A 24,771-nucleotide genomic window follows, 5' to 3' on the forward strand; every position below is an offset into this window, starting at 1 on the left:
CACTGACACCAATGATGGGGGCACTATTCCTCCACTGACAGCAATGATGGGGCACTATTCCTCCACTGACAGCAATGATGGGGCACTATTCCTCCCACTGACACCAATGGTGGGGCACTATTCCTCCCACTGACACCAATGATGGGGCACTATTCCTCCACTGACAGCAATGATGGGGCACTATTCCTCCCACTGACACCAATGATGGGGCACTATTCCTCCCACTGATACCAAATGATGGGGCACTATTCCTCCCACTGACACCAATGATGGGGCACTATTCCTCCCACTGATACCAAATGATGGGGCACTATTCCTCCCACTGATACCAATGATGGGGCACTATTCCTCCCACTGACACCAATGATGGGGCACTATTCCTCCCACTGATACCAAATGATGGGGCACTATTCCTCCCACTGATACCAATGATGGGGCACTATTCCTCCCACTGACACCAATGATGGGGCACTATTCCTCCCACTGATACCAAATGATGGGGCACTATTCCTCCCACTGACACCAATGATGGGGCACTATTCCTCCCACTGATACCAAATGATGGGGCACTATTCATCCCACTGATACCGACGATGGGGCACTATTTCTCCCACTGACATGGGGCACTATTCCTCCCACTGACACCAATGATGAGGCACTATTCCTCCCAGTGACACCAATGATGGGGCACTATTCCTTCCACTGATACCAAATGATGGGGCACTATTCCTCCCACTGATGCCAATAATGGGGCACTAATCCTCCCAATGATACCAAATGATGGGGCACTATTCCTCCCACTGACACCAATGATGGGGCACTATTCCTCCACTGACACCAATGGTGGGGCACTATTCCTCCACTGACAGCAATGATGGGGCACTATTCCTCCCACTGACACCAATGATGGGACACTATTCCTCCCACTGACACCAATGATGGGGCACTATTCCTTCCACTGATACCAAATGATGGGGCACTATTCCTCCCACTGATGCCAATAATGGGGCACTAATCCTCCCAATGATACCAAATGATGGGGCACTATTCCTCCCACTGATGCCAATAATGGGGCACTAATCCTCCCAATGATACCAAATGATGGGGCACTATTCCTCCCACTGATACCAAATGATGGGGCACTATTCCTCCCACTGACACCAATGATGGGGCACTATTCCTCCCACTGATACCAAATGATGGGGCACTATTCATCCCACTGATACCGACGATGGGGCACTATTTCTCCCACTGACATGGGGCACTATTCCTCCCAGTGACACCAATGATGGGGCACTATTCCTTCCACTGATACCAAATGATGGGGCACTATTCCTCCCACTGATGCCAATAATGGGGCACTAATCCTCCCAATGATACCAAATGATGGGGCACTATTCCTCCCACTGATGCCAATAATGGGGCACTAATCCTCCCAATGATACCAAATGATGGGGCACTATTCCTCCCACTGATACCAATGATGGGGCACTATTCCTCCCCTGATACCAATGGTGGGGCACTATTCCTCCACTGATACCAACGATGGGGCACTATTCCTCCCCATGACACCTATGATGGGGCACTATTCCTCCACTGACACCAATGATGGGGCACTATTCCTCCCACTGACACCAATGATGGGGCACTATTCCTCCCACTGATACCAAATGATGGGGCACTATTCCTCCCACTGATACCAACGATGGGGCACTATTCCTCCCCCTGATACTAATGATGGGGCACTATTCCTCCCACTGACACCAATGATGGGGCACTATTCCTCCCCCTGATACTAATGATGGGGCACTATTCCTTCCACTGATACCAAATGATGGGGCACTATTCCTCCCACTGATACCAACGATGGGGCACTATTCCTCCCCCTGATACCAACGATGGGGCACTATTCCTCCCTCTGACACCAAAGGATGGGGCACTATTTCTCCACTGACACCAATGATGGGGCACTATTCCTCCCACTGATACCAATGATGGGGCACTATTCCTTCCACTGATACCAAATGATGGGGCACTATTCCTCCCCCTGATACCAATGATGGGGCACTATTCCTCCCACTGACACCAATGATGGGGCACTATTCCTCCACTGACAGCAATGATGGGGCACTATTCCTCCACTGACAGCAATGATGGGGCACTATTCCTCCCACTGACACCAATGGTGGGGCACTATTCCTCCCACTGACACCAATGATGGGGCACTATTCCTCCACTGACAGCAATGATGGGGCACTATTCCTCCCACTGATACCAAATGATGGGGCACTATTCCTCCCACTGACCCCAATGATGGGGCACTATTCCTCCCACTGACAGCAATGATGGGGCACTATTCCTCCACTGACAGCAATGATGGGGCACTATTCATCCCACTGATACCAAATGATGGGGCACTATTCCTCCCACTGACACCAATGATGGGGCACTATTCCTCCCACTGACAGCAATGATGGGGCACTATTCCTCCACTGACAGCAATGATGGGGCACTATTCCTCCACTGACAGCAATGATGGGGCACTATTCCTCCACTGACAGCAATGATGGGGCACTATTCCTCCACTGACAGCAATGATGGGGCACTATTCCTCCCACTGATACCAAATGATGGGGCACTATTCATCCCACTGATACCAAATGATGGGGCACTATTCCTCCCACTGACACCAATGATGGGGCACTATTCCTCCCACTGACAGCAATGATGGGGCACTATTCCTCCCACTGATACCAAATGATGGGGCACTATTCATCCCACTGATACCAAATGATGGGGCACTATTCCTCCCACTGACACCAATGATGGGGCACTATTCCTCCCACTGACACCAATGATGGGGCACTATTCCTCCCACTGACAGCAATGATGGGGCACTATTCCTCCACTGACAGCAATGATGGGGCACTATTCCTCCACTGACAGCAATGATGGGGCACTATTCCTCCCACTGACACCAATGATGGGGCACTATTCCTCCCACTGACAGCAATGATGGGGCACTATTCCTCCCCCTGACACCAATGATGGGGCACTATTCCTCCCACTGATACCAAATGATGGGGCACTATTCATCCCACTGATACCAAATGATGGGGCACTATTCCTCCCACTGACACCAATGATGGGGCACTATTCCTCCCACTGACACCAATGATGGGACACTATTCCTCCCACTGACACCAATGATGGGGCACTATTCCTCCCACTGACACCAATGATGGGGCACTATTCCTCCCACTGACACCAATGATGGGACACTATTCCTCCAACTGACACCAATGATGGGGCACTATTCCTCCCACTGATACCAACGATGGGGCACTATTCCTCCCAGTGACACCAATGATGGGGCACTATTCCTCCCACTGATACCAAATGATGGGGCACTATTCCTCCCACTGACACCAATGATGTGGCACTATTCTTCCCACTGATACCAACGATGGGGCACTATTCCTCCCAGTGACACCAATGATGGGGCACTATTCCTCCCACTGATACCAAATGATGGGGCACTATTCTTCCCACTGACACCAATGATGGGGCACTATTCCTCCCACTGATACCAAATGATGGGGCACTATTCATCCCACTGATACCAACGATGGGGCACTATTTCTCCCACTGATACCAACGATGGGGCACTATTCCTCCCACTGACACCAATGATGGGGCACTATTCCTCCACTGACAGCAATGATGGGGCACTATTCCTCCACTGACACCAATGATGGGGCACTATTCCTCCCACTGATACCAAATGATGGGGCACTATTCATCCCACTGATACCAACGATGGGGCACTATTCCTCCCACTGACACCAATGATGGGGCACTATTCCTCCACTGACAGCAATGATGGGGCACTATTCCTCCCACTGACACCAATGGTGGGGCACTATTCCTCCCACTGACACCAATGATGGGGCACTATTCCTCCACTGACAGCAATGATGGGGCACTATTCCTCCCACTAACACTAATGATGGGGCACTATTCCTTCCACTGACACTAATGATGGGGCACTATTCATCCCACTGACACCAATGGTGGGGCACTATTCCTCCACTGACAGCAATGATGGGGCACTATTCCTCCACTGACAGCAATGATGGGGCACTATTCCTCCCACTGACACCAATGGTGGGGCACTATTCATCCCACTGACACCAATGATGGGGCACTATTCCTCCACTGACAGCAATGATGGGGCACTATTCCTCCACTGACAGCAATGATGGGGCACTATTCCTCCCACTGACACCAATGGTGGGGCACTATTCCTCCCACTGACACCAATGATGGGGCACTATTCCTCCCCCTGACACCAATGATGGGGCACTATTCCTCCCACTGACACCAATGATGGGGCACTATTCCTCCCACTGATACCAAATGATGGGACACTATTCCTCCCACTGACACCAATGATGGGGCACTATTCCTCCCACTGATACCAAATGATGGGGCACTATTCCTCCCACTGACACCAATGATGGGGCACTATTCCTCCCACTGACACCAATGATGGGGCACTATTCCTCCCACTGATACCAAATGATGGGGCACTATTCCTCCCACTGACACCAATGATGGGGCACTATTCCTCCCACTGATACCAATGATGGGGCACTATTCCTCCCACTGATACCAAATGATGGGGCACTATTCCTCCCACTGACACCAATGATGAGGCACTATTCCTTCCACTGATACCAAATGATGGGGCACTAATCCTCCCAATGATACCAAATGATGGGGCACTATTCCTCCCACTGACACCAATGATGGGGCACTATTCCTCCACTGACAGCAATGATGGGGCACTATTCCTCCCACTGACACCAATGGTGGGGCACTATTCCTCCACTGACAGCAATGATGGGGCACTATTCCTCCCCCTGACACCAATGATGGGGCACTATTCCTCCCACTGATACCAAATGATGGGGCACTATTCCTCCCACTGACACCAATGATGGGGCACTATTCCTCCCACTGATACCAAATGATGGGGCACTATTCCTCCCACTGACACCAATGATGGGGCACTATTCCCCCCCACTGATACCAATGATGGGGCACTATTCCTCCCACTGATACCAAATGATGGGGCACTATTCATCCCACTGATACCGACGATGGGGCACTATTCCTCCCACTGACACCAATGATGGGGCACTATTCCTCCCACTGATACCAAATGATGGGGCACTATTCCTCCCACTGACACCAATGATGGGGCACTATTCCTTCCACTGATACCAAATGATGGGGCACTATTCCTCCCACTGATGCCAATAATGGGGCACTAATCCTCCCAATGATACCAAATGATGGGGCACTATTCCTCCCACTGATGCCAATAATGGGGCACTAATCCTCCCAATGATACCAAATGATGGGGCACTATTCCTCCCACTGATACCAATGATGGGGCACTATTCCTCCCCTGATACCAATGGTGGGGCACTATTCCTCCACTGATACCAACGATGGGGCACTATTCCTCCCCATGACACCTATGATGGGGCACTATTCCTCCACTGACACCAATGATGGGGCACTATTCCTCCCACTGACACCAATGATGGGGCACTATTCCTCCCACTGATACCAAATGATGGGGCACTATTCCTCCCACTGATACCAACGATGGGGCACTATTCCTCCCCCTGATACTAATGATGGGGCACTATTCCTCCCACTGACACCAATGATGGGGCACTATTCCTCCCCCTGATACTAATGATGGGGCACTATTCCTTCCACTGATACCAAATGATGGGGCACTATTCCTCCCACTGATACCAACGATGGGGCACTATTCCTCCCCCTGATACCAACGATGGGGCACTATTCCTCCCTCTGACACCAAAGGATGGGGCACTATTTCTCCACTGACACCAATGATGGGGCACTATTCCTCCCACTGACACCAATGATGGGGCACTATTCCTTCCACTGATACCAAATGATGGGGCACTATTCCTCCCCCTGATACCAATGATGGGGCACTATTCCTCCCACTGACAGCAATGATGGGGCACTATTCCTCCCACTGACACCAATGGTGGGGCACTATTCCTCCCACTGACACCAATGATGGGGCACTATTCCTCCACTGACACCAATGGTGGGGCACTATTCCTCCACTGACAGCAATGATGGGGCACTATTCCTCCCCCTGACACCAATGATGGGGCACTATTCCTCCCACTGACACCAATGATGGGGCACTATTCCTCCCACTGATACCAAATGATGGGGCACTATTCCTCCCACTGATACCAATGATGGGGCACTATTCCTCCCACTGACACCAATGATGTGGCACTATTCCTCCCACTGATACCAATGATGGGGCACTATTCCTCCCACTGACACCAATGATGGGACACTATTCCTCCCACTGACACCAATGATGGGGCACTATTCCTCCCACTGATACCAAATGATGGGGCACTATTCCTCCCACTGACACCAATGATGGGGCACTATTCCTCCCACTGATACCAAATGATGGGGCACTATTCATCCCACTGATACCGACGATGGGGCACTATTTCTCCCACTGACACCAATGATGAGGCACTATTCCTCCCACTGACACCAATGATGGGGCACTATTCCTCCCACTGATACCAAATGATGGGGCACTATTCCTCCCACTGATACCAAATGATGGGGCACTATTCATCCCACTGATACCGACGATGGGGCACTATTTCTCCCACTGACACCAATGATGGGGCACTATTCCTCCCACTGATACCAAATGATGGGGCACTATTCCTCCCAGTGACACCAATGATGGGGCACTATTCCTTCCACTGATACCAAATGATGGGGCACTATTCCTCCCACTGATGCCAATAATGGGGCACTAATCCTCCCAATGATACCAAATGATGGGGCACTATTCCTCCCAATGATGCCAATAATGGGGCACTAATCCTCCCAATGATACCAAATGATGGGGCACTATTCCTCCACTGACAGCAATGATGGGGCACTATTTCTCCCACTGATACCAAATGATGGGGCACTATTCCTCCCCTGATACCAATGGTGGGGCACTATTCCTCCACTGATACCAACGATGGGGCACTATTCCTCCCCATGACACCAATGATGGGGCACTATTCCTCCCACTGACACCAATGATGGGGCACTATTCCTCCCACTGATACCAAATGATGGGGCACTATTCCTCCCACTGATACCAACGATGGGGCACTATTCCTCCCCCTGATACTAATGATGGGACACTATTCCTCCCACTGACACCAATGATGGGGCACTATTCCTCCCCCTGATACTAATGATGGGGCACTATTCCTTCCACTGATACCAAATGATGGGGCACTATTCCTCCCACTGATACCAACGATGGGGCACTATTCCTCCCCCTGATACCAACGATGGGGCACTATTCCTCCCTCTGACACCAAAGGATGGGGCACTATTTCTCCACTGACACCAATGATGGGGCACTATTCCTCCCACTGATACCAATGATGAGGCACTATTCCTCCCAGAGACACCAATGATGGGGCACTATTCCTTCCACTGATACCAAATGATGGGGCACTATTCCTCCCACTGATGCCAATAATGGGGCACTAATCCTCCCAATGATACCAAATGATGGGGCACTATTCTCCCACTGATGCCAATAATGGGGCACTAATCCTCCCAATGATACCAAATGATGGGGCACTATTCCTCCCACTGACACCAATGATGGGGCACTATTCCTCCCCTGATACCAATGGTGGGGCACTATTCCTCCACTGATACCAACGATGGGGCACTATTCCTCCCCATGACACCTATGATGGGGCACTATTCCTCCACTGACACCAATGATGGGGCACTATTCCTCCCACTGACACCAATGATGGGGCACTATTCCTCCCACTGATACCAAATGATGGGGCACTATTCCTCCCACTGATACCAACGATGGGGCACTATTCCTCCCCCTGATACTAATGATGGGGCACTATTCCTCCCACTGACACCAATGATGGGGCACTATTCATCCCCCTGATACTAATGATGGGGCACTATTCCTTCCACTGATACCAAATGATGGGGCACTATTCCTCCCACTGATACCAACGATGGGGCACTATTCCTCCCCCTGATACCAACGATGGGGCACTATTCCTCCCTCTGACACCAAAGGATGGGGCACTATTTCTCCACTGACACCAATGATGGGGCACTATTCCTCCCACTGATACCAATGATGGGGCACTATTCCTTCCACTGATACCAAATGATGGGGCACTATTCCTCCCCCTGATACCAATGATGGGGCACTATTCCTCCCACTGATACCAAATGATGGGGCACTATTCCTCCCACTGATACCAACGATGGGGCACTATTCCTCCACTGACAGCAATGATGGGGCACTATTCCTCCCACTGACACCAATGGTGGGGCACTATTCCTCCACTGACAGCAATGGTGGGGCACTATTCCTCCACTGACAGCAATGATGGGGCACTATTCCTCCCCCTGACACCAATGATGGGGCACTATTCCTCCACTGACAGCAATGATGGGGCACTATTCCTCCCACTGACACCAATGATGGGGCACTATTCCTCCACTGATACCAACGATGGGGCACTATTCCTCCCACTGACACCAATGGTGGGGCACTATTCCTCCACTGACAGCAATGATGGGGCACTATTCCTCCCCCTGACACCAATGATGGGGCACTATTCCTCCACTGACAGCAATGATGGGGCACTATTCCTCCCACTGACACCAATGATGGGGCACTATTCCTCCACTGACAGCAATGATGGGGCACTATTCCTCCACTGACAGCAATGATGGGGCTCTATTCCTCCCCCTGACACCAATGATGGGGCACTATTCCTCCCACTGACACCAATGATGGGACACTATTCCTCCCACTGATACCAAATGATGGGGCACTATTCCTCCCACTGACACCAATGATGGGGCACTATTCCTCCCACTGATACCAAATGATGGGGCACTATTCATCCCACTGATACCGACGATGGGGCACTATTTCTCCCACTGACACCAATGATGAGGCACTATTCCTCCCAGTGACACCAATGATGGGGCACTATTCCTTCCACTGACACCAATGGTGGGGCACTATTCCTCCCACTGACACCAATGATGGGACACTATTCCTCCCACTGATACCAAATGATGGGGCACTATTCCTCCCACTGACACCAATGATGGGGCACTATTCCTCCCACTGATACCAAATGATGGGGCACTATTCATCCCACTGATACCGACGATGGGGCACTATTTCTCCCACTGACACCAATGATGAGGCACTATTCCTCCCAGTGACACCAATGATGGGGCACTATTCCTTCCACTGATACCAAATGATGGGGCACTATTCCTCCCACTGATGCCAATAATGGGGCACTATTCCTCCCAGTGACACCAATGATTGGGCACTATTCCTCCCACTGACACCAATGATGGGGCACTATTCCTCCCACTGATACCAAATGATGGGGCACTATTCCTCCCACTGACACCAATGATGGGGCACTATTCCTCCCACTGATACCAAATGATGGGGCACTATTCATCCCACTGATACCGACGATGGGGCACTATTTCTCCCACTGACATGGGGCACTATTCCTCCCACTGACACCAATGATGAGGCACTATTCCTCCCAGTGACACCAATGATGGGGCACTATTCCTTCCACTGATACCAAATGATGGGGCACTATTCCTCCCACTGATGCCAATAATGGGGCACTATTCCTCCCAGTGACACCAATGATTGGGCACTATTCCTCCCACTGACACCAATGATGGGGCACTATTCCTCCCACTGATACCAAATGATGGGGCACTATTCATCCCACTGATACCGACGATGGGGCACTATTTCTCCCACTGACATGGGGCACTATTCCTCCCACTGACACCAATGATGAGGCACTATTCCTCCCAGTGACACCAATGATGGGGCACTATTCCTTCCACTGATACCAAATGATGGGGCACTATTCCTCCCACTGATGCCAATAATGGGGCACTAATCCTCCCAATGATACCAAATGATGGGGCACTATTCCTCCCACTGATGCCAATAATGGGGCACTAATCCTCCCAATGATACCAAATGATGGGGCACTATTCCTCCCACTGACACCAATGATGGGGCACTATTCCTCCCCTGATACCAATGGTGGGGCACTATTCCTCCACTGATACCAACGATGGGGCACTATTCCTCCCCATGACACCTATGATGGGGCACTATTCCTCCACTGACAGCAATGATGGGGCACTATTCCTCCCACTGACACCAATGATGGGGCACTATTCCTCCCACTGATACCAAATGATGGGGCACTATTCCTCCCACTGATACCAACGATGGGGCACTATTCCTCCCACTGACACCAATGATGGGGCACTATTCCTCCCCCTGATACTAATGATGGGGCACTATTCCTTCCACTGATACCAAATGATGGGGCACTATTCCTCCCACTGATAGCAACGATGGGGCACTATTCCTCCCCCTGATACCAACGATGGGGCACTATTCCTCCCTCTGACACCAAAGGATGGGGCACTATTTCTCCACTGACACCAATGATGGGGCACTATTCCTCCCCCTGATACCAACGATGGGGCACTATTCCTCCCTCTGACACCAAAGGATGGGGCACTATTTCTCCACTGACACCAATGATGGGGCACTATTCCTCCCACTGATACCAATGATGGGGCACTATTCCTCCCACTGATACCAAATGATGGGGCACTATTCCTCCCCCTGATACCAATGATGGGGCACTATTCCTCCCACTGATACCAATGATGGGGCACTATTCCTCCCACTGATACCAAATGATGGGGCACTATTCCTCCCCCTGATACCAATGATGGGGCACTATTCCTCCCACTGATACCAAATGATGGGGCACTATTCCTCCCACTGCTACCTATGATGGGGCTCTATTCCTCCCACTGACACCAATGATGAGACACTATTCCTCCCACTGATACCAACGATGGGGCACTATTCCTCCCACTGATACCAAATGATGGGGCACTATTCCTCCCACTGATACCAACGATGGGGCACTATTCCTCCCCACTGACACCAATGATTGGGCACTATTCCTCCCACTGACATCAACATCCGGCCCTCCCTAAAGTCTGAAGGGCAGTAAACTGAGCCTTTGTTTAGAATGTTTGGAGACCCCTGCTCTATAGGTTGACTTTATGCATTTCGCACGTTTCTGCTTTACTTGTGTGCCTTATGAGTCTACGTCAAAGCGTTCTATTGTGTTTCACATGATTGCTACTTTAAATAAACCTATTGGAATCTCAGAATCCCTTGTTGGAGGACCGTTCTCTACAGTACATATCCAATTAAATATCAGCTCCACAAAAAAACCCCTAAAACATCCCCAGGAAGGTGCTTGTCTGTCCTGGTGCCCTCGCCCATAACCATGCTTCATATCATCATTAGCAAAGTGTTAATTATAAAGAACTGCTGTTAAAAAAAATCAGATCATCCAATCATGGTGGAGAGTTTGATGAAAAAAGTTGAACAATCTGCGTCCTTTTTTGGCCAACAGTTTGCAAAAAAGAAAATTTGGGTTGGAGACCCAACTTACCTCTCACTGTACATGCGTAATGCTTAACTGCTGTTGAAGAAGGAGGCCCCGTAGTAATAGTGATGTTGTCAGCCGGAGTCGGAGGCTCACTAGTCACATTTTGGACATTCGAGGCGATGTTCTTGGGAACTGTCGTGCGCAAAGTTGTTGAAGGCGATGCCGTAGTGGTGTTCGCCTGAATCTCTGAAATGACATCATAAAGACTGTAAGATTCACAATTTAATTCTTTATTTAAAAAATAATACTATTTAACTGCTTCAACCCCCCCCCCCCCCCGGAAGATTTGGCTGCTGAATGACCCAGGGCATTTTTTGTGATCCGGCACTGCGTCACTTTAACTGACAATTGCGCGGTCGTGCGACGCTGTACCCAAACAACATTTATGTACTATTTTTTCCCCACAAATAGAGATTTCTTTTGGTGCCATTTGATCACCTCTGCGTTTTTTATTTTTTTTATTTTTTACTAATGACGCGGCATTGATGGGCACTGATTAGGAGGCACTAATATACAGCACTGATAGGCATTAATAGATGGCACTGAATGGTGGCACTGATGGGTACTAATAAATGGCACTTATAGCAAGAATTGATGATGAGACACTGACAGTCATTGCTGATGGGCACTGATTAGGAGGCACTGATATGCAGCACTAATATACAGCACTGATAGGCATTAATAGATGGCACTGAATGGTGGCACTGATGGGTACTAATAAATGGCACTTATAGCAAGAATTGATGATGAGACACTGACAGTCATTGCTGATGGGCACTGATTAGGAGGCACTGATATGCATCACTAATAGGCATTAATAGATGGCACTGATTGGTGGCACTGATGGGTACTAATAAATGACACTTATAGCAAGCATTGATGATGAGACACTGACAGTCATTGCTGATGGGCACTGATTAGGAGGCACTGATATGCAGCACTGATAGGCATCACTGATAGGCATTAATAGATGGCACTGATCGGGGGCACTGATGGGTACTAATAAATGGCACTGGTAGCCATTAATAGATGGCACTGATGGGTACTAATAAATGGCACTGATAGCCATTAATAGATGTCACTGGTTGGTGGCACTGATGAGTACTAATAAATGGCACTGATAGCAAGCATTGATGATAAGACACTGACAGTCATTGCTGATGGGCACTGATTGGCATCTGTGGTGGGAACTGGTAGGTGTTACTGATGGGCACTGATTGGCATCTGATAGGCACTGATTGGCATCTGTGGTTGGCACCTCTGATGGGGACTGCACTGATAATCAGTGTGCTAATTATCAGTGCAGACCCCCCCCCCCCCATGAGGAAAACGGCTCTCCTCTGCTCACATCCTATCAGCGCAAACTGAGGAACTCTTCCTGGTTACCGCTATGATCAGCTGTGATTTGTCACAGCTGATCATGTGGTTAAGAGCCTTAAGGCAGGGGCAAACTGACAACTTATGAGTCCCCCGAGTAAAAGAAGATCATGGGGCCCCCTGTGTCCCCGCCCACACGTAAGCCACACCTACACAAAGCCCCACCTACATAAATCATGGGGCACACAGTAAGGCACATCACATGGCAGACAGCAGGGCACAGGGTACATCACATGGCATGGGACGCACAGGGCACATCATGGGGTACACCACAGGGCACAACACGGGGCATGGGGCACACAGTATGGAACATTGCAGGGCACACAGGAGGGCACAGGGCACATCAAGGGGTACACCGCAGGGCACAACACAGGGCATGGGGCACACAGTAGGGCGCATCGCAGGGAACACAGGAGGGCACATCATGGGACACAGGGCACATCAAGGGGTACACCACAGGGCATGGGACACACAGTAGGGCACATTACAGGGCACACAGGAGGGCATATAATGGGACAAAGAACACACCAGGGGGTACACAGCAGGCACTGAGCACATCACAGGGCATGGGGCACATCACAGGGCACACAGCAGGGCAAATGACAGTGCACATCAGGAGTTACACAGCAGGGCACAGGGCACACAGTAGGGCACATCACAGGGCACAAAGCATGGTTTATTATGCTACAGACAGTAGAGCACATTGTTGAGCACAGCATGGGGGCACAGGGGGGACACTGTGGGTGGCGGAGGACACTGTGCGGGGAGAGAACCAGTAGAGTATCATGGGGCCTCCTGCAGTTCTGTTGGGGCCCGGGCCCCCTACATCTGTACTGGCTGACGCACAGCCCGCTCCCACCCCCCATGATGGCGACCATGGTACCACCAAACTCCAATAAAAAAAAATCACCTCACCCTTCACCTGTAATACCTCGCAAAACGCGCTGCTCCCCGCCAGCCCCTCCTCTCTTCTCGTCTATTCCAGGTAATATAATGTACAAGCACCTGTGGTGGACGGGAGGGAAGAAGGGGCCGGCTGAGGAGTAGCGCGCTGTGCGAGGTATTATTACAGCCGCTTCCCTGCATATGTTGAGGAGCCTCTCGCGGTGGGTCAGTCCGCCCCTGGTCTTAGGCTCTTTTCGGAGATGTGGTGTGTCGGAGCCACACACAACACCACCGATTGCTGTGCTGTGCATCCCCGGGGGCCCGCACGAGAGGCTTATCCTGCTCATCGTCATATGACGCCCAGTGAGGATAATTGAGCCACATTGAGGACGTCATTTGGCAACAGGGCGGTTGGGAAGCGGTTAAGAACCAAAACATTCAGGTCTTCCATTGTATTTTATGAACCAAAACATTCAGGTCCCTCATAATGTGTACAGGGCTGGACTGGGACAAAAATTTGGCGCTGGACTTCATCCAGACCGGCCCACTTTAATTTTGCAAACACGCAAAAAACAGTATATAAACTGTACGCAATTGCGCAACAAAGCCCCTAGAGAGCCCCCTTTACATCTGGGTCCCCAGAGAGCACCCCACTTACATCAGGGTCCCCAAAGAGCCTCCCCTTACATCAGGGTCCCCATATAGCCTTCCCTTTACATCAGAGTCCCCAGAGATCATCCGCCTTACATCAGGGTCCCTAGAGAGCCAACCCCTTACATCCGGGTCCCTAGAGAGCCAACCCCTTACATCTGGGTCCCCACAGAGCCCCCCCCCCTTACATAAGGGTCCACAGAGAGCCTCTCTCTTACATCAGGTTCCCCAGAGAGCCTCTGACTTACAATAGGGTCCCCAGAGAGCCCCTCCTTACATCAGGGTCACCAGAAAGAGGAAAGTAGTGGGCCAGGACCCTGTGGTTGGGGACTCCTGGACTGACTCGGGGCTATGGGCCCCAGATTCGGGGCTATGGCCCCAAAAGTCCCCCCCCCCCAGCGATGCCACTGGCTGTCACTGAAACCGGCCCACTGAGCCATCGGCCCACCGGGAAACTCCCAATAGTCCCTATGGCCAGTACATGCCTGTAATGTGGTCAGAAAAATGTATCACAGACAGTACTCAATTGTTATTATTTATAGTAAATGTTGTTTTACTTGGGGTCAGTACATACCTGTACAATAAGCATGGTGGCAGCCTTGTATGCTCTTTATTTTATACACATAGAAGCCTTCAGGACACATTTTCACGGAAATTGTCGTGGACACCCAACAGCACCGAAACCAGTTGAGACAAGCGATACGGTTGACAATGCCATCTTCGACTTTGGGGTGTGAGCCTCCCAGGTACAATGTAATGTATGTACCACAGCTGTACTCTGGTATGCAGTACTCGGGGATTTGCAGGTTGGAGTCTCCTTTGAACCGATACCAGCCAATCAGGCCGGAGTCACAATGGTACCAATCCATGTTACTCCAGTAGTCACTGGAATTATAAATGTTAGAAGTGCTGCGCCAGGTGTCATTAAGTACAGTGTGGTTGTAACAAGGGTCAGTACAGGAATAAGATCCTGGTACATAATATTTCGAGGGACAAGTGCAGTTATAAGACCCGTATACATTGGTACACTCCTCTAGTGGAAGACAGTTATTCAGAGAGCTCTCTGCACACTCGTTGATGTCAACACAGCCCAACCCTTCCTTATACTCAAACCCAGTGTTACATGTACAGGTGTAAGATCCGACAGTGTTCACACAGGTACCACCTCCGTTATTACAAATGTTGGCGTAAGGATCTTGACATTCATTTATGTCATCACAATACGTTCCGTCTCCTGCAAATCCCACTTTACACGTGCATTGCTGGTCCCCACCAAACTCTCCACACGTTGCGTTTGGGTGACAATCAGAATCCGAGCAATTTCCTAAAAATGAAAAATAAATAAATACATTAAAAAAAAAATCGGGCAAGAAATTATTGTATTTGTGAAAATTGATAAAGCTTTGTGAATTGAGAGCCAAGCATCTGTGACAGTTTCCACTCATCCGGGTCCTGGTAGTGTTAGTTATGCCGCGTACACACGATCGAATTGCCCGGCGTACTTAGTCCAGCAAACAATCCGGCAGACTTTCTACCGAACGGACTTGGCCACACACACAGACACACAGAAAGTCCGGCGTTTGCTAGCGCGATGACGTACAGCACGTACGACGGGACTAGAAAAAGGAAGTTCAATAGCCAGTAGCCAATAGCTTCCTTCTCGTAATTTGCTTCTGAGCATGCGTCACTCTTAGTCCGCCGGACTAGCGTACCGACGAACGTATTGACCGCTGAAAGCCAAGTCCGGCGGAAAGATTAGACTGCAAAAATACTTTCTAATGTCGCGTACACACGACCGGACTTTTCGAGGGACTAGGTCCGACAGACTTTCGACGGAGTTCTGACAGACTTTCCGAATGAACGGACTTGGCCACACACAATCACACCAAAGTCCGACGGATTTGAACGTGATGACGTACGACTGGACTAGAATAAGGAAGTTCATAGCCAGTAGCCAATAGCTGCCCTAGCGTCGCTGTTTGTCCGTCGGACCAGCATACACACGAGCGGATTTTTCGATAGGAACTGGGTCCGGCGGAAAAATTTGAAACATGTTCCATTTCTAAAGTCTGTCGGATTTTTGCAAATCAAAAGTCCGCTGCAGCTCACACACGATCGAACAGTCCCCCGGAATTGTTCCGTCGGACCTTTGATGTCGAAAAGTCCGCTCGTGTGTACGGGGCATTAGTCCACCGGACTTTACGCTGAGAAAGTCCGCTGAAGCCCACACACGATCGAATTGTCCGGTGAAATGCATTTCGGCGGACTAAGTACGCCGGACAATTCGATCGTGTGTACGCGGCATTAGTCAGACCTAGCTGGACTTGTTCTGCAACTCTGAAGATGTGATATAGAAGAACGTTCATTTGGGGTTCTACTGGTACTCTATCCAGTGAGTGTATACACTGGACCTCATCAATGTAGCTTTACCCCGTAGGGGGCTGCTGAGAGCGGGAATCCGTCTGTCACCCTGCCCAGCCCGGCATTCACTTTCTCAAGCACACAGAGTCAATAAATATTCTGTTGACTTTTGTTTTTGTGTTTTTATTGAGGGGTTAAACTTGGGTGGGGTTTGGGGATTTATAAGATGCCCAGAATTTGAGGATATACATTTGCCTTGGGACAGAACTATGTACACTCCCTGAACATATTTACACTTCACACTCCTCCTGCGCAAACTTGCTTGCAGACTATTACCTCCTCTCTGTCCCTCCAGCGCAATTCCCCATTTACTATAATATTCTCGAGGCGAACGGGAGGCGGCGAACGGTGCGCCGCTATAGACATGGCGCGCGCATTCTTCAGCTCAAGTGCCAATATTATAGGGGTGATGTGAGGATGTATTGTTATAACTGTCCAAGTAAAAACATACGCCCAAAATAGAATGAGAAAGTAACTTTATGTGAACAAGCCCGCTGCGCCTGCAGGTACACTTAGAGCTGCGCGAGGTCAATTTATGCACTGCGCATGCGCAAGAGGCATTTGTGCGCATTCAAACGCTTTGGTTCACTGCGTCGCCAAAATCTTAGTAAATGTCAGGCAACGTAAATGCATTTGCATAAGTTGAACGGGCGCACCTCTCAATTTGACTTTGGCTGGTTCAATTTTATGTTTTTTTTTGAAGGCTATTTGCACACAGGTCATGTTAGCATTAAGAAAAAAAAAACGAAATTTAGAAAAAAAAATGTGTGGGGTTCCCCCCCGAAATTCCATACCAGGCCCTTCAGGTCTGCCATGGATATTAAGGGGAACCCCCGCGCCAAAAAAACAAAATAAAAAATGGCGTGGGGTCCCCTTCAAAATCCGTACCAGGCCCTTCAGGTCTTGTGTGGATATTAAGGGGAACCCCGTGCCAAATTATTTTCTTTTAAAAATGGTCTGGGGTCCATCTCAAAATCCATACCAGGCCCTTATCCGAGCACGCAACCTGGCAGGCCGCAGGAAAAGAGGAGAGACGAGAGAGTGTACGCCCCCCCCCCCAAAACCGTACCAGGCCACATGTACTCAACATTGGGAGGGTGCTTTGAGGGTAGCCCCCCAAAGCACCTTGTCCCCATGTTGATGGGGAGAAGGGCCTCATCCCCACAACCCTTGCCCGGTGGTTGTGGGGGTCTGCGGGCGGGGGGGCTTACTGGAAACTGGAAGCCCCCTTTAACAAGGGGACCCCCAGATCCCGGCCTCCCCCCTGTGTGAAATGGTAAGGTTGTACAAAAGTACCCCTACCATTTCACAAAAAAAGTTTCAAAAATGTTAAAAATGACAAGAGACCGTTTTTGAAATTTCCTTTATTTAAAGTCTTCTTCTTTCCATCTTCTTCGGGACTTTTTCCTTCCTTCATCCTCCGTTTCTTCCTCCATCTTCATCTTAATCTGCTTCTTCCTCCGATCCTCTGCTTCTTGCTCCGGTGTTCTCGTCCGGCATCTTCCTCCACAGCGTCTTCTTCCCCGCTTCGTTCTTGGGCCGCTCCGTACAATGGGAGGCTCCCACTGTGTGACGCTTCTCTTCTTCTGACAGTTCTTATATAACAGAGGGCGGGGGGCCACCAGGTCACCCCACCCCCCTCTGATGCACGATTCCGTTATATGAGAACTGTCAGAAGAAGATAAGCGTCATACAGCGGGAGCCTCCCATGGATGCGGAGCGGCCCAAGAACTAAGCGGGGAAGAAGACGCCATGGAGAAAGATGCTGGACGAGAACACCGGAGCAAGAAGCAGAGGATCGGAGGAAGAAGCAGAGGAAGAAGAAGATGGAGGAAGAAACCGAAGGTTGGAAGAAGGAAGAAGACACGAAGAAGACTTTAAATAAAGGATATATGGACTGTATATTTGGCAGTGAGGAGATGGTTTAGATATTTGTGCTGTGGCATTGTGAAGGAGCGTATCCTATTGCAACTTAAATACTGTCAATATTGGCCTAACAATTAGGTTTTAATGGGCAGGAGAACAAGAGATTAATTTGTCTTGTATTTCCCATCCCTCTTTTAGATATATTTTTCTTTTTTTTTCTTTGTTTTTTTCTTTTTTTGATACTTTGGTAGTTGTCCACAAGATGGCACTATTCTAATAAAATATTTTATTTAGTGTTTTGGAGCAGCATCATGATTGGCCTGTAGGTGTCAGTAATTGGCAGGTGTTTGCTGGTAGGGATGAGCTCAGGCGTGTTTGCATGGAACACGTGCAGTGTGCGCCAGGAAGTCATTGCCATGAGTCATGAGACATTGCCCCGATCTCTGCAGCCGCACATCGGGGCAATGTCTCACTTCCTGTGATATTATACTTTTCTTTCTCAGGTATTTTGGTAATTGTCCACAAGATGGCACTATTTTAACAAAATTGATATTTTATATAGCGTTCTTTGGAGCAGTATCATGACTTGACTCTAGGTGTCAGTAATTGGCAGTTTTTTTTTTCTGCAAGACAGGATGACACCAGCACTGGCAGGAACTGCTCTCTATGCTCTGCCCAATAAGCTTTGAACAATGCACACAACAACCAATGGATGCACTTCTTAGCCATGCCAATAGGTTATATAAGGCGCACGCCTGATAACGTTAGTTGTGACGAAACGGCCGTAGGGACGTTGCACATGCACGCAGTGCGTGCATCTCTTCTTTGGAGATTAACAGAGCTTTTTTTTTTTTATCTTTTATCCTTGCAAGGACCGTTTTTATGTATTGTGAACCTGTTGGTACCTTTTTTTGAATAAATTAGGTATCTCTGCACTATTGGAGTCTGTTTTTCATCCTTATAACTTTTTGCCGGAAATCCATTGGATGAGCACATCCCACTGGTGGAAGGAAACGTCCATTGAGGCGCAGTGATCGTCTCCTGACAGAAACGCCTATGAAACCACTTTCCGCAGACGTTGGCCGGTTGCCTGTGAGGAGGACAGTCGGTGGTACTTCAACAGCAAGCCTCCTGTTCTTATAGACTTATAGGACCCCCCTGATAAAGGGTGGTGGTCACTGGCTTTTTGGCAAGCCTCCATTGTTTATTCCTAGGTGACGGGCTGCACTAGTGGTGGAAACTTATCGTTTGGATTTCGTTTGTGAACACGTCTTTGTTGGATTATTTCACCCATGAAGTGTTTTTGCGTTAGATACACGTGTTTGTTGCTCATGGATTGATCATATTAACACATATAGACTATTATGATGGGTTTTTCTTTATTACTTTATTATTTATAACACATCTTTGTATAATCACGGTTTTTATTCATAATCACTTGCATTATTAGTTTATTACCCGGTGCTGCACTTTTTGTCTATTTAAATAAAGGAATTGTCAAAAACTATCTCTTTTTTTTTTAAACATTTTTTTACCCTTTTTTTTTGTGAAATGGTAGGCGTACTTTTGTACCCGTTACCATTTCACACTGGGGGGGTGGGATCTGGGGGTCCCCTTGTTAAAGGGGGCTTCCAGATTCCGATAAGCCCCCCCCCCCGCCTGCAGACCCCCACAACCACCGGGCAAGGGTTGTGGGGATGGGGACATGGTGCTTTGGGGGCAGCCTCCCAATGTTGAGGGCATGTGCCCTGGTACCGTTCAGGAGTGGGGGGGGGGGGGGGGGGCGCTTTCAAAAGTGATAGGCATCAAAAGAGAGAGGATGGGGGGTCAACTGAATCAGCATATGAATGAGTCATTGCTCACGTCCCCCAATTTCTTGATGTCCATTTCCTAGTGTGTGTGTATGTGTGTGTGTGTGTGTGTGTGTATGTGTGTATGTATGTATATATATATATATATATATATATACTGTGAGGGGTTAGCTCGGCAGCGGGTGTGTGTGACCCCCTGGATGGGTTCACAACACAAAATCAGGCACAGCAGACAGCGTTGTAGGTGCAAAAAAACAAAAGATGCGGTTTATTTATGCTACATGCAGTAAAACATATAACAGCCAAACAAAAATAAAACATGAAAATAAATCCTGGTCAGCTTGACCTCTAATTACACACATAGATTCCCTGTCTAACAACTGCGTGCAGCCTTGTGCTGCACCAGTCCCTGTCTCTGTTGTAGAGGTTTGCCACACAGGCGTTAACTCACCGCACAGAACAGGTATCACACTCCCCAGTCCATACAACACAAAACTGGTTCCAGGCTGGAGCATCTCCCTAAGCATGCTGGGGTTTTTTGTAGAGGTCTTAATGAGCCCACTTACTTCAGCTGGGCTCATTAACTCTTCCCCTCTAATTGTAAAAGTCTGCATAAAGCCTGAATCTAGGGCACACATATTTCCCACCCTGGATACAACCAGGTGACTTTACCTGTGTGTGTGTATATATATATATATATATATATATATATATATATATATATATATATATATATATATATATATACACACACACACGTATGTATGTATATATATATAATGTATACTGAATGCATTGCACACAAACTCTGACAATGTATAAATACATCTAAGTGAGTCACAATATATTTACCTGATATGTTAAAGAGGAAGTAAACCCTGATGGGTGTTACTTCCTCTTTCATTCCCTGCAAAGGCAAAGCATAATGGACTACTATGCATCGCATCGCATCGCATCACACAGTAGTCCATTATGTGTCACTTACCTGACACAGGAGCCAGCGAAGTCACCGCTGTCCCCTGTAGTCTGGAGCATCCATCTTCTCGGTGGGTCTTGCAGCTCCGCCGCTGTCATTCGGCGAAGCCGCGATGACGTCACTCCCGCGCATTAGCGCACGGGAGCCGACACGCGGGGCATCTCCGTCATTGAAGATGCCGCGCTCAGTGCGCCTGCGCGCCGCTGTCTACGGCGCATGCGCCGTAGACAGCGGTGCCCGTCTTCGGGCAAATATCTCCTAAACTGTATAGGTTTAGGAGATATTTCTTGGACCTACAGGTAAACCTTATTCTAGGCTTACTTGTAGGTCAAAGTGTGTTGTAAAGGTTTACAACCACTTTAAATGCTGTAAGACAGACGTTCTCAACTCCGGTCCCCAGGGCCCACTAGCAGGCCAGGTTTTATGTATTACCTTGGGGAGATGCAGCCTATAATACTGCAATCAGTACTATAGAGTGCCACCTCAGAGGGACAGCTCTGAGTCTCATAGGGTTGCTGACATCACATCCAAGATGGCAGCACCAAGCAGCAGGCTCAAGGTTTTTTTTTTTGTTTTTTTTTAAGTTATCTTCAAATTGGACAGGTAAAATATACATTTTTGTTAGAAACCCAAAACACTCACCGAGGTTTGTAGAGATGCTGATGGTCTCTGTGGAAAGAAAGAATGGATCAGTCATATAAAATGGGAAAACTTCTCCGTATATTGTAAGTTTGCTCTTCCCCATTGTTCTTTTTTCCTGTACACTAATAATATATTTGGCCACCTAGCGAATGTGTGAACTTTGGGTGGATTCCTCTCTTTGAAGTGAACCTTCACCTGCAGGCTAAAGTCATTCATTGCATGGTGGTATTACTAGCTACTAAAGGTCATCTAACTAGTGCTGTGCAAACACATACGTCTTTGGTTGCAAGGGCGCAATCGGCCACCTAGAAACCAAGGACATGTTTGGGTGTTATCAGTTGCAATGGATCTGGTGACTGCGTGGTCATTGGTTGTTATGGTACACCATAGAAACCAAAGATGATAATGGGGAAAAAAGCAATGTGAAATACCCCCCAACATACATACTGGACCCTTATTCTCAATAGAGATCTGCTATAAATTAAAAGGGGTACACTATGCAAAAAAATGATAAAAACGTGTAGGGTTCACCCAAAAATTCATGATAGACCTTTATGCGGACCATGTAGTGCGCATCCCTTCTCCTAAACTATATAAAACCCTCAACATGGGCAAGGTACCTTGCTAAGGGAGACCCTGGCTAAGACCCTTGCTCCCATGTTTTTGGGGATAAGGACCTTTGTTTGCCCATCCTTGGCCAGATGGATAAGGGGGTCTGCAGCGTGGAGATTTGTCTGAATCAAAATGTCTCCTTTAAAAGAAGGGGTCCCCCAGATACCTGCAAAAATTACAATGTAAATAAACCCACCATCTGGAAATCCCTCCGATATCATCCTAATGCCGCGTACACACGAGCGGACTTTCCGTCAGAAAAATCTGGGATATTTTTTCCGACGGAATCTCGCTCAAGCTTGGCTTGCATACACACGGGTCACACAAAAGTTCGCTGAACTTTCAACCGTCAAGAACGTGGTGATGTACAACACTATGACAAACCGAAAAAAAATTAAGTTCAATTTTTCCAAGCATGCGTAGGAATTTTGCGCCTCAGAATTGGTACAGGCGATCGGAATTTCCGATTGGACACTTTTTCCGACCGAAAAATTGAGAACCTGCTCTCAATCTTTTTGCTGGCTGGAAGTCCGCCAGCAAAAGTCGGATGGAGCAGCGTACACACACGGTCACATTTTCCGACCAAAAGCTCCCATCGGACTTTTGCTGGCGAAATTTCCGATCGTGTGTACGGGGCATACGATTTCCCGCCATAAAATAGCTGAAAGACAACTAAATGCCCAAAACACTTACCAGGGTCGGGAGAGCTGCTGATGGTCTCTGGAAGAGGAAAGAACCAATCGGAGATATAAAACATGAAATTAAAACTTTAAAGACAATGCAGGTAAAAGCATAGAAGTAGCAAACATTTTAATTGGTTACTTGCAATGTTTTCCTTGCCATAAATGATTGCTATTGACTTGTATAAAGGTATTAGATCATCTGACCACTCCAGAAGAGCCAATTCCCCAATGCATTCTCCTCTCTCTTCGCATGCCATAGGCCTCTCCTCAGTTGGTCATGTCTAATTACTGTCTGTGATGGCACAGCTCCTCTACCTCCCCCTCTCCTCCTTACATAACCTTTATGTAGGGAATCATGAATTGGAATACTATAGACAAGGCTTTCTCAACCTTTTAATCCCAGAGGAACCCCAAAAATAAATAATTTTCATGTCTCGAGGAACCAATCAGGGCTCAATAGGAACAATGCCCCTTATATTGGTGGTGTCAGGTCACCTTGGAGGCGAGGTGACAGGTGCACACACCGTAGGGATCAGGAGTGCACCGCAAGGTTGTGGACCCTACGGCTGACTGCTGCAGACGGGAGACAGATCCCATCGGGGTTAAAGCGTAAGATTCCCTGGGGCGCGGAGTCTAAGAGCCAGCAGGTGTTCACCAGCGCCTCCAGTGGTGAGGATGGAATTGGCTGCAACTGGCTCCAGGTCGCAACCCCCAGGGTCCCCCAGCTCACACCCACAGTAGGCAACAGGAGGATAAGGATGGTGAAGGACAAAGCCAAGGTCGGGCCTCAAGCAGACAAGAATAGTCGGGTACACGCCAAAAGGTCAGGATCACAGGCAAACAGGGATAGTCAAGACACGCCAAATTCAGTAACGGAAACCAGTAGCAGCGCACACGGCAGGAAACAGGAAGCTGATACACAATGGTTGATCAGCACTGAGGCCTGCAGTGCACAGGTTAATATAGGGCTCCCTGATAGGGCCTGGGGTGGAGCCATGCTTAGAGGAGAGGTTATAAAAACCACCAGGTGGAAGTGGCTGGCCTCTTAGTCTGAAGACATGGGGGAAGGTAAGCAAACACAGGAAGATCACTGCATAACCATGACAGGTGGTCAATAGGAAGAATGTCCCCCTTAAAGTGGTGCTCAG

The 24,771-nt window shown here is 48.8% G+C and overlaps 1 protein-coding gene across 1 annotated transcript in view; it reads right to left on the reverse strand.

The window, feature by feature from the left end:
• Positions 1-24,771, reverse strand: part of LOC143925276 (uncharacterized) — a 68,916-nt gene that overhangs the window by 33,560 nt on the left and 10,585 nt on the right. Inside the window, exons 3-6 of the mRNA XM_077449864.1 lie at positions 23,634-23,660; positions 22,329-22,355; positions 15,187-15,936; positions 11,703-11,885 (exon numbers count right to left, since the gene is read on the reverse strand). Coding sequence (XP_077305990.1) covers positions 11,703-11,885; positions 15,187-15,936; positions 22,329-22,355; positions 23,634-23,660 — 987 coding nt within the window. The remainder of the gene's footprint in view (positions 1-11,702; positions 11,886-15,186; positions 15,937-22,328; positions 22,356-23,633; positions 23,661-24,771) is intronic.

This window comes from Lithobates pipiens, unplaced genomic scaffold (genome assembly GCF_037356315.1).
Source record: "Lithobates pipiens isolate NorthernLeopardFrog02 unplaced genomic scaffold, aLitPip1_a1.2 Scaffold_22, whole genome shotgun sequence".
In the NCBI taxonomy this organism is placed as follows: Eukaryota; Metazoa; Chordata; class Amphibia; order Anura; family Ranidae; genus Lithobates; species Lithobates pipiens.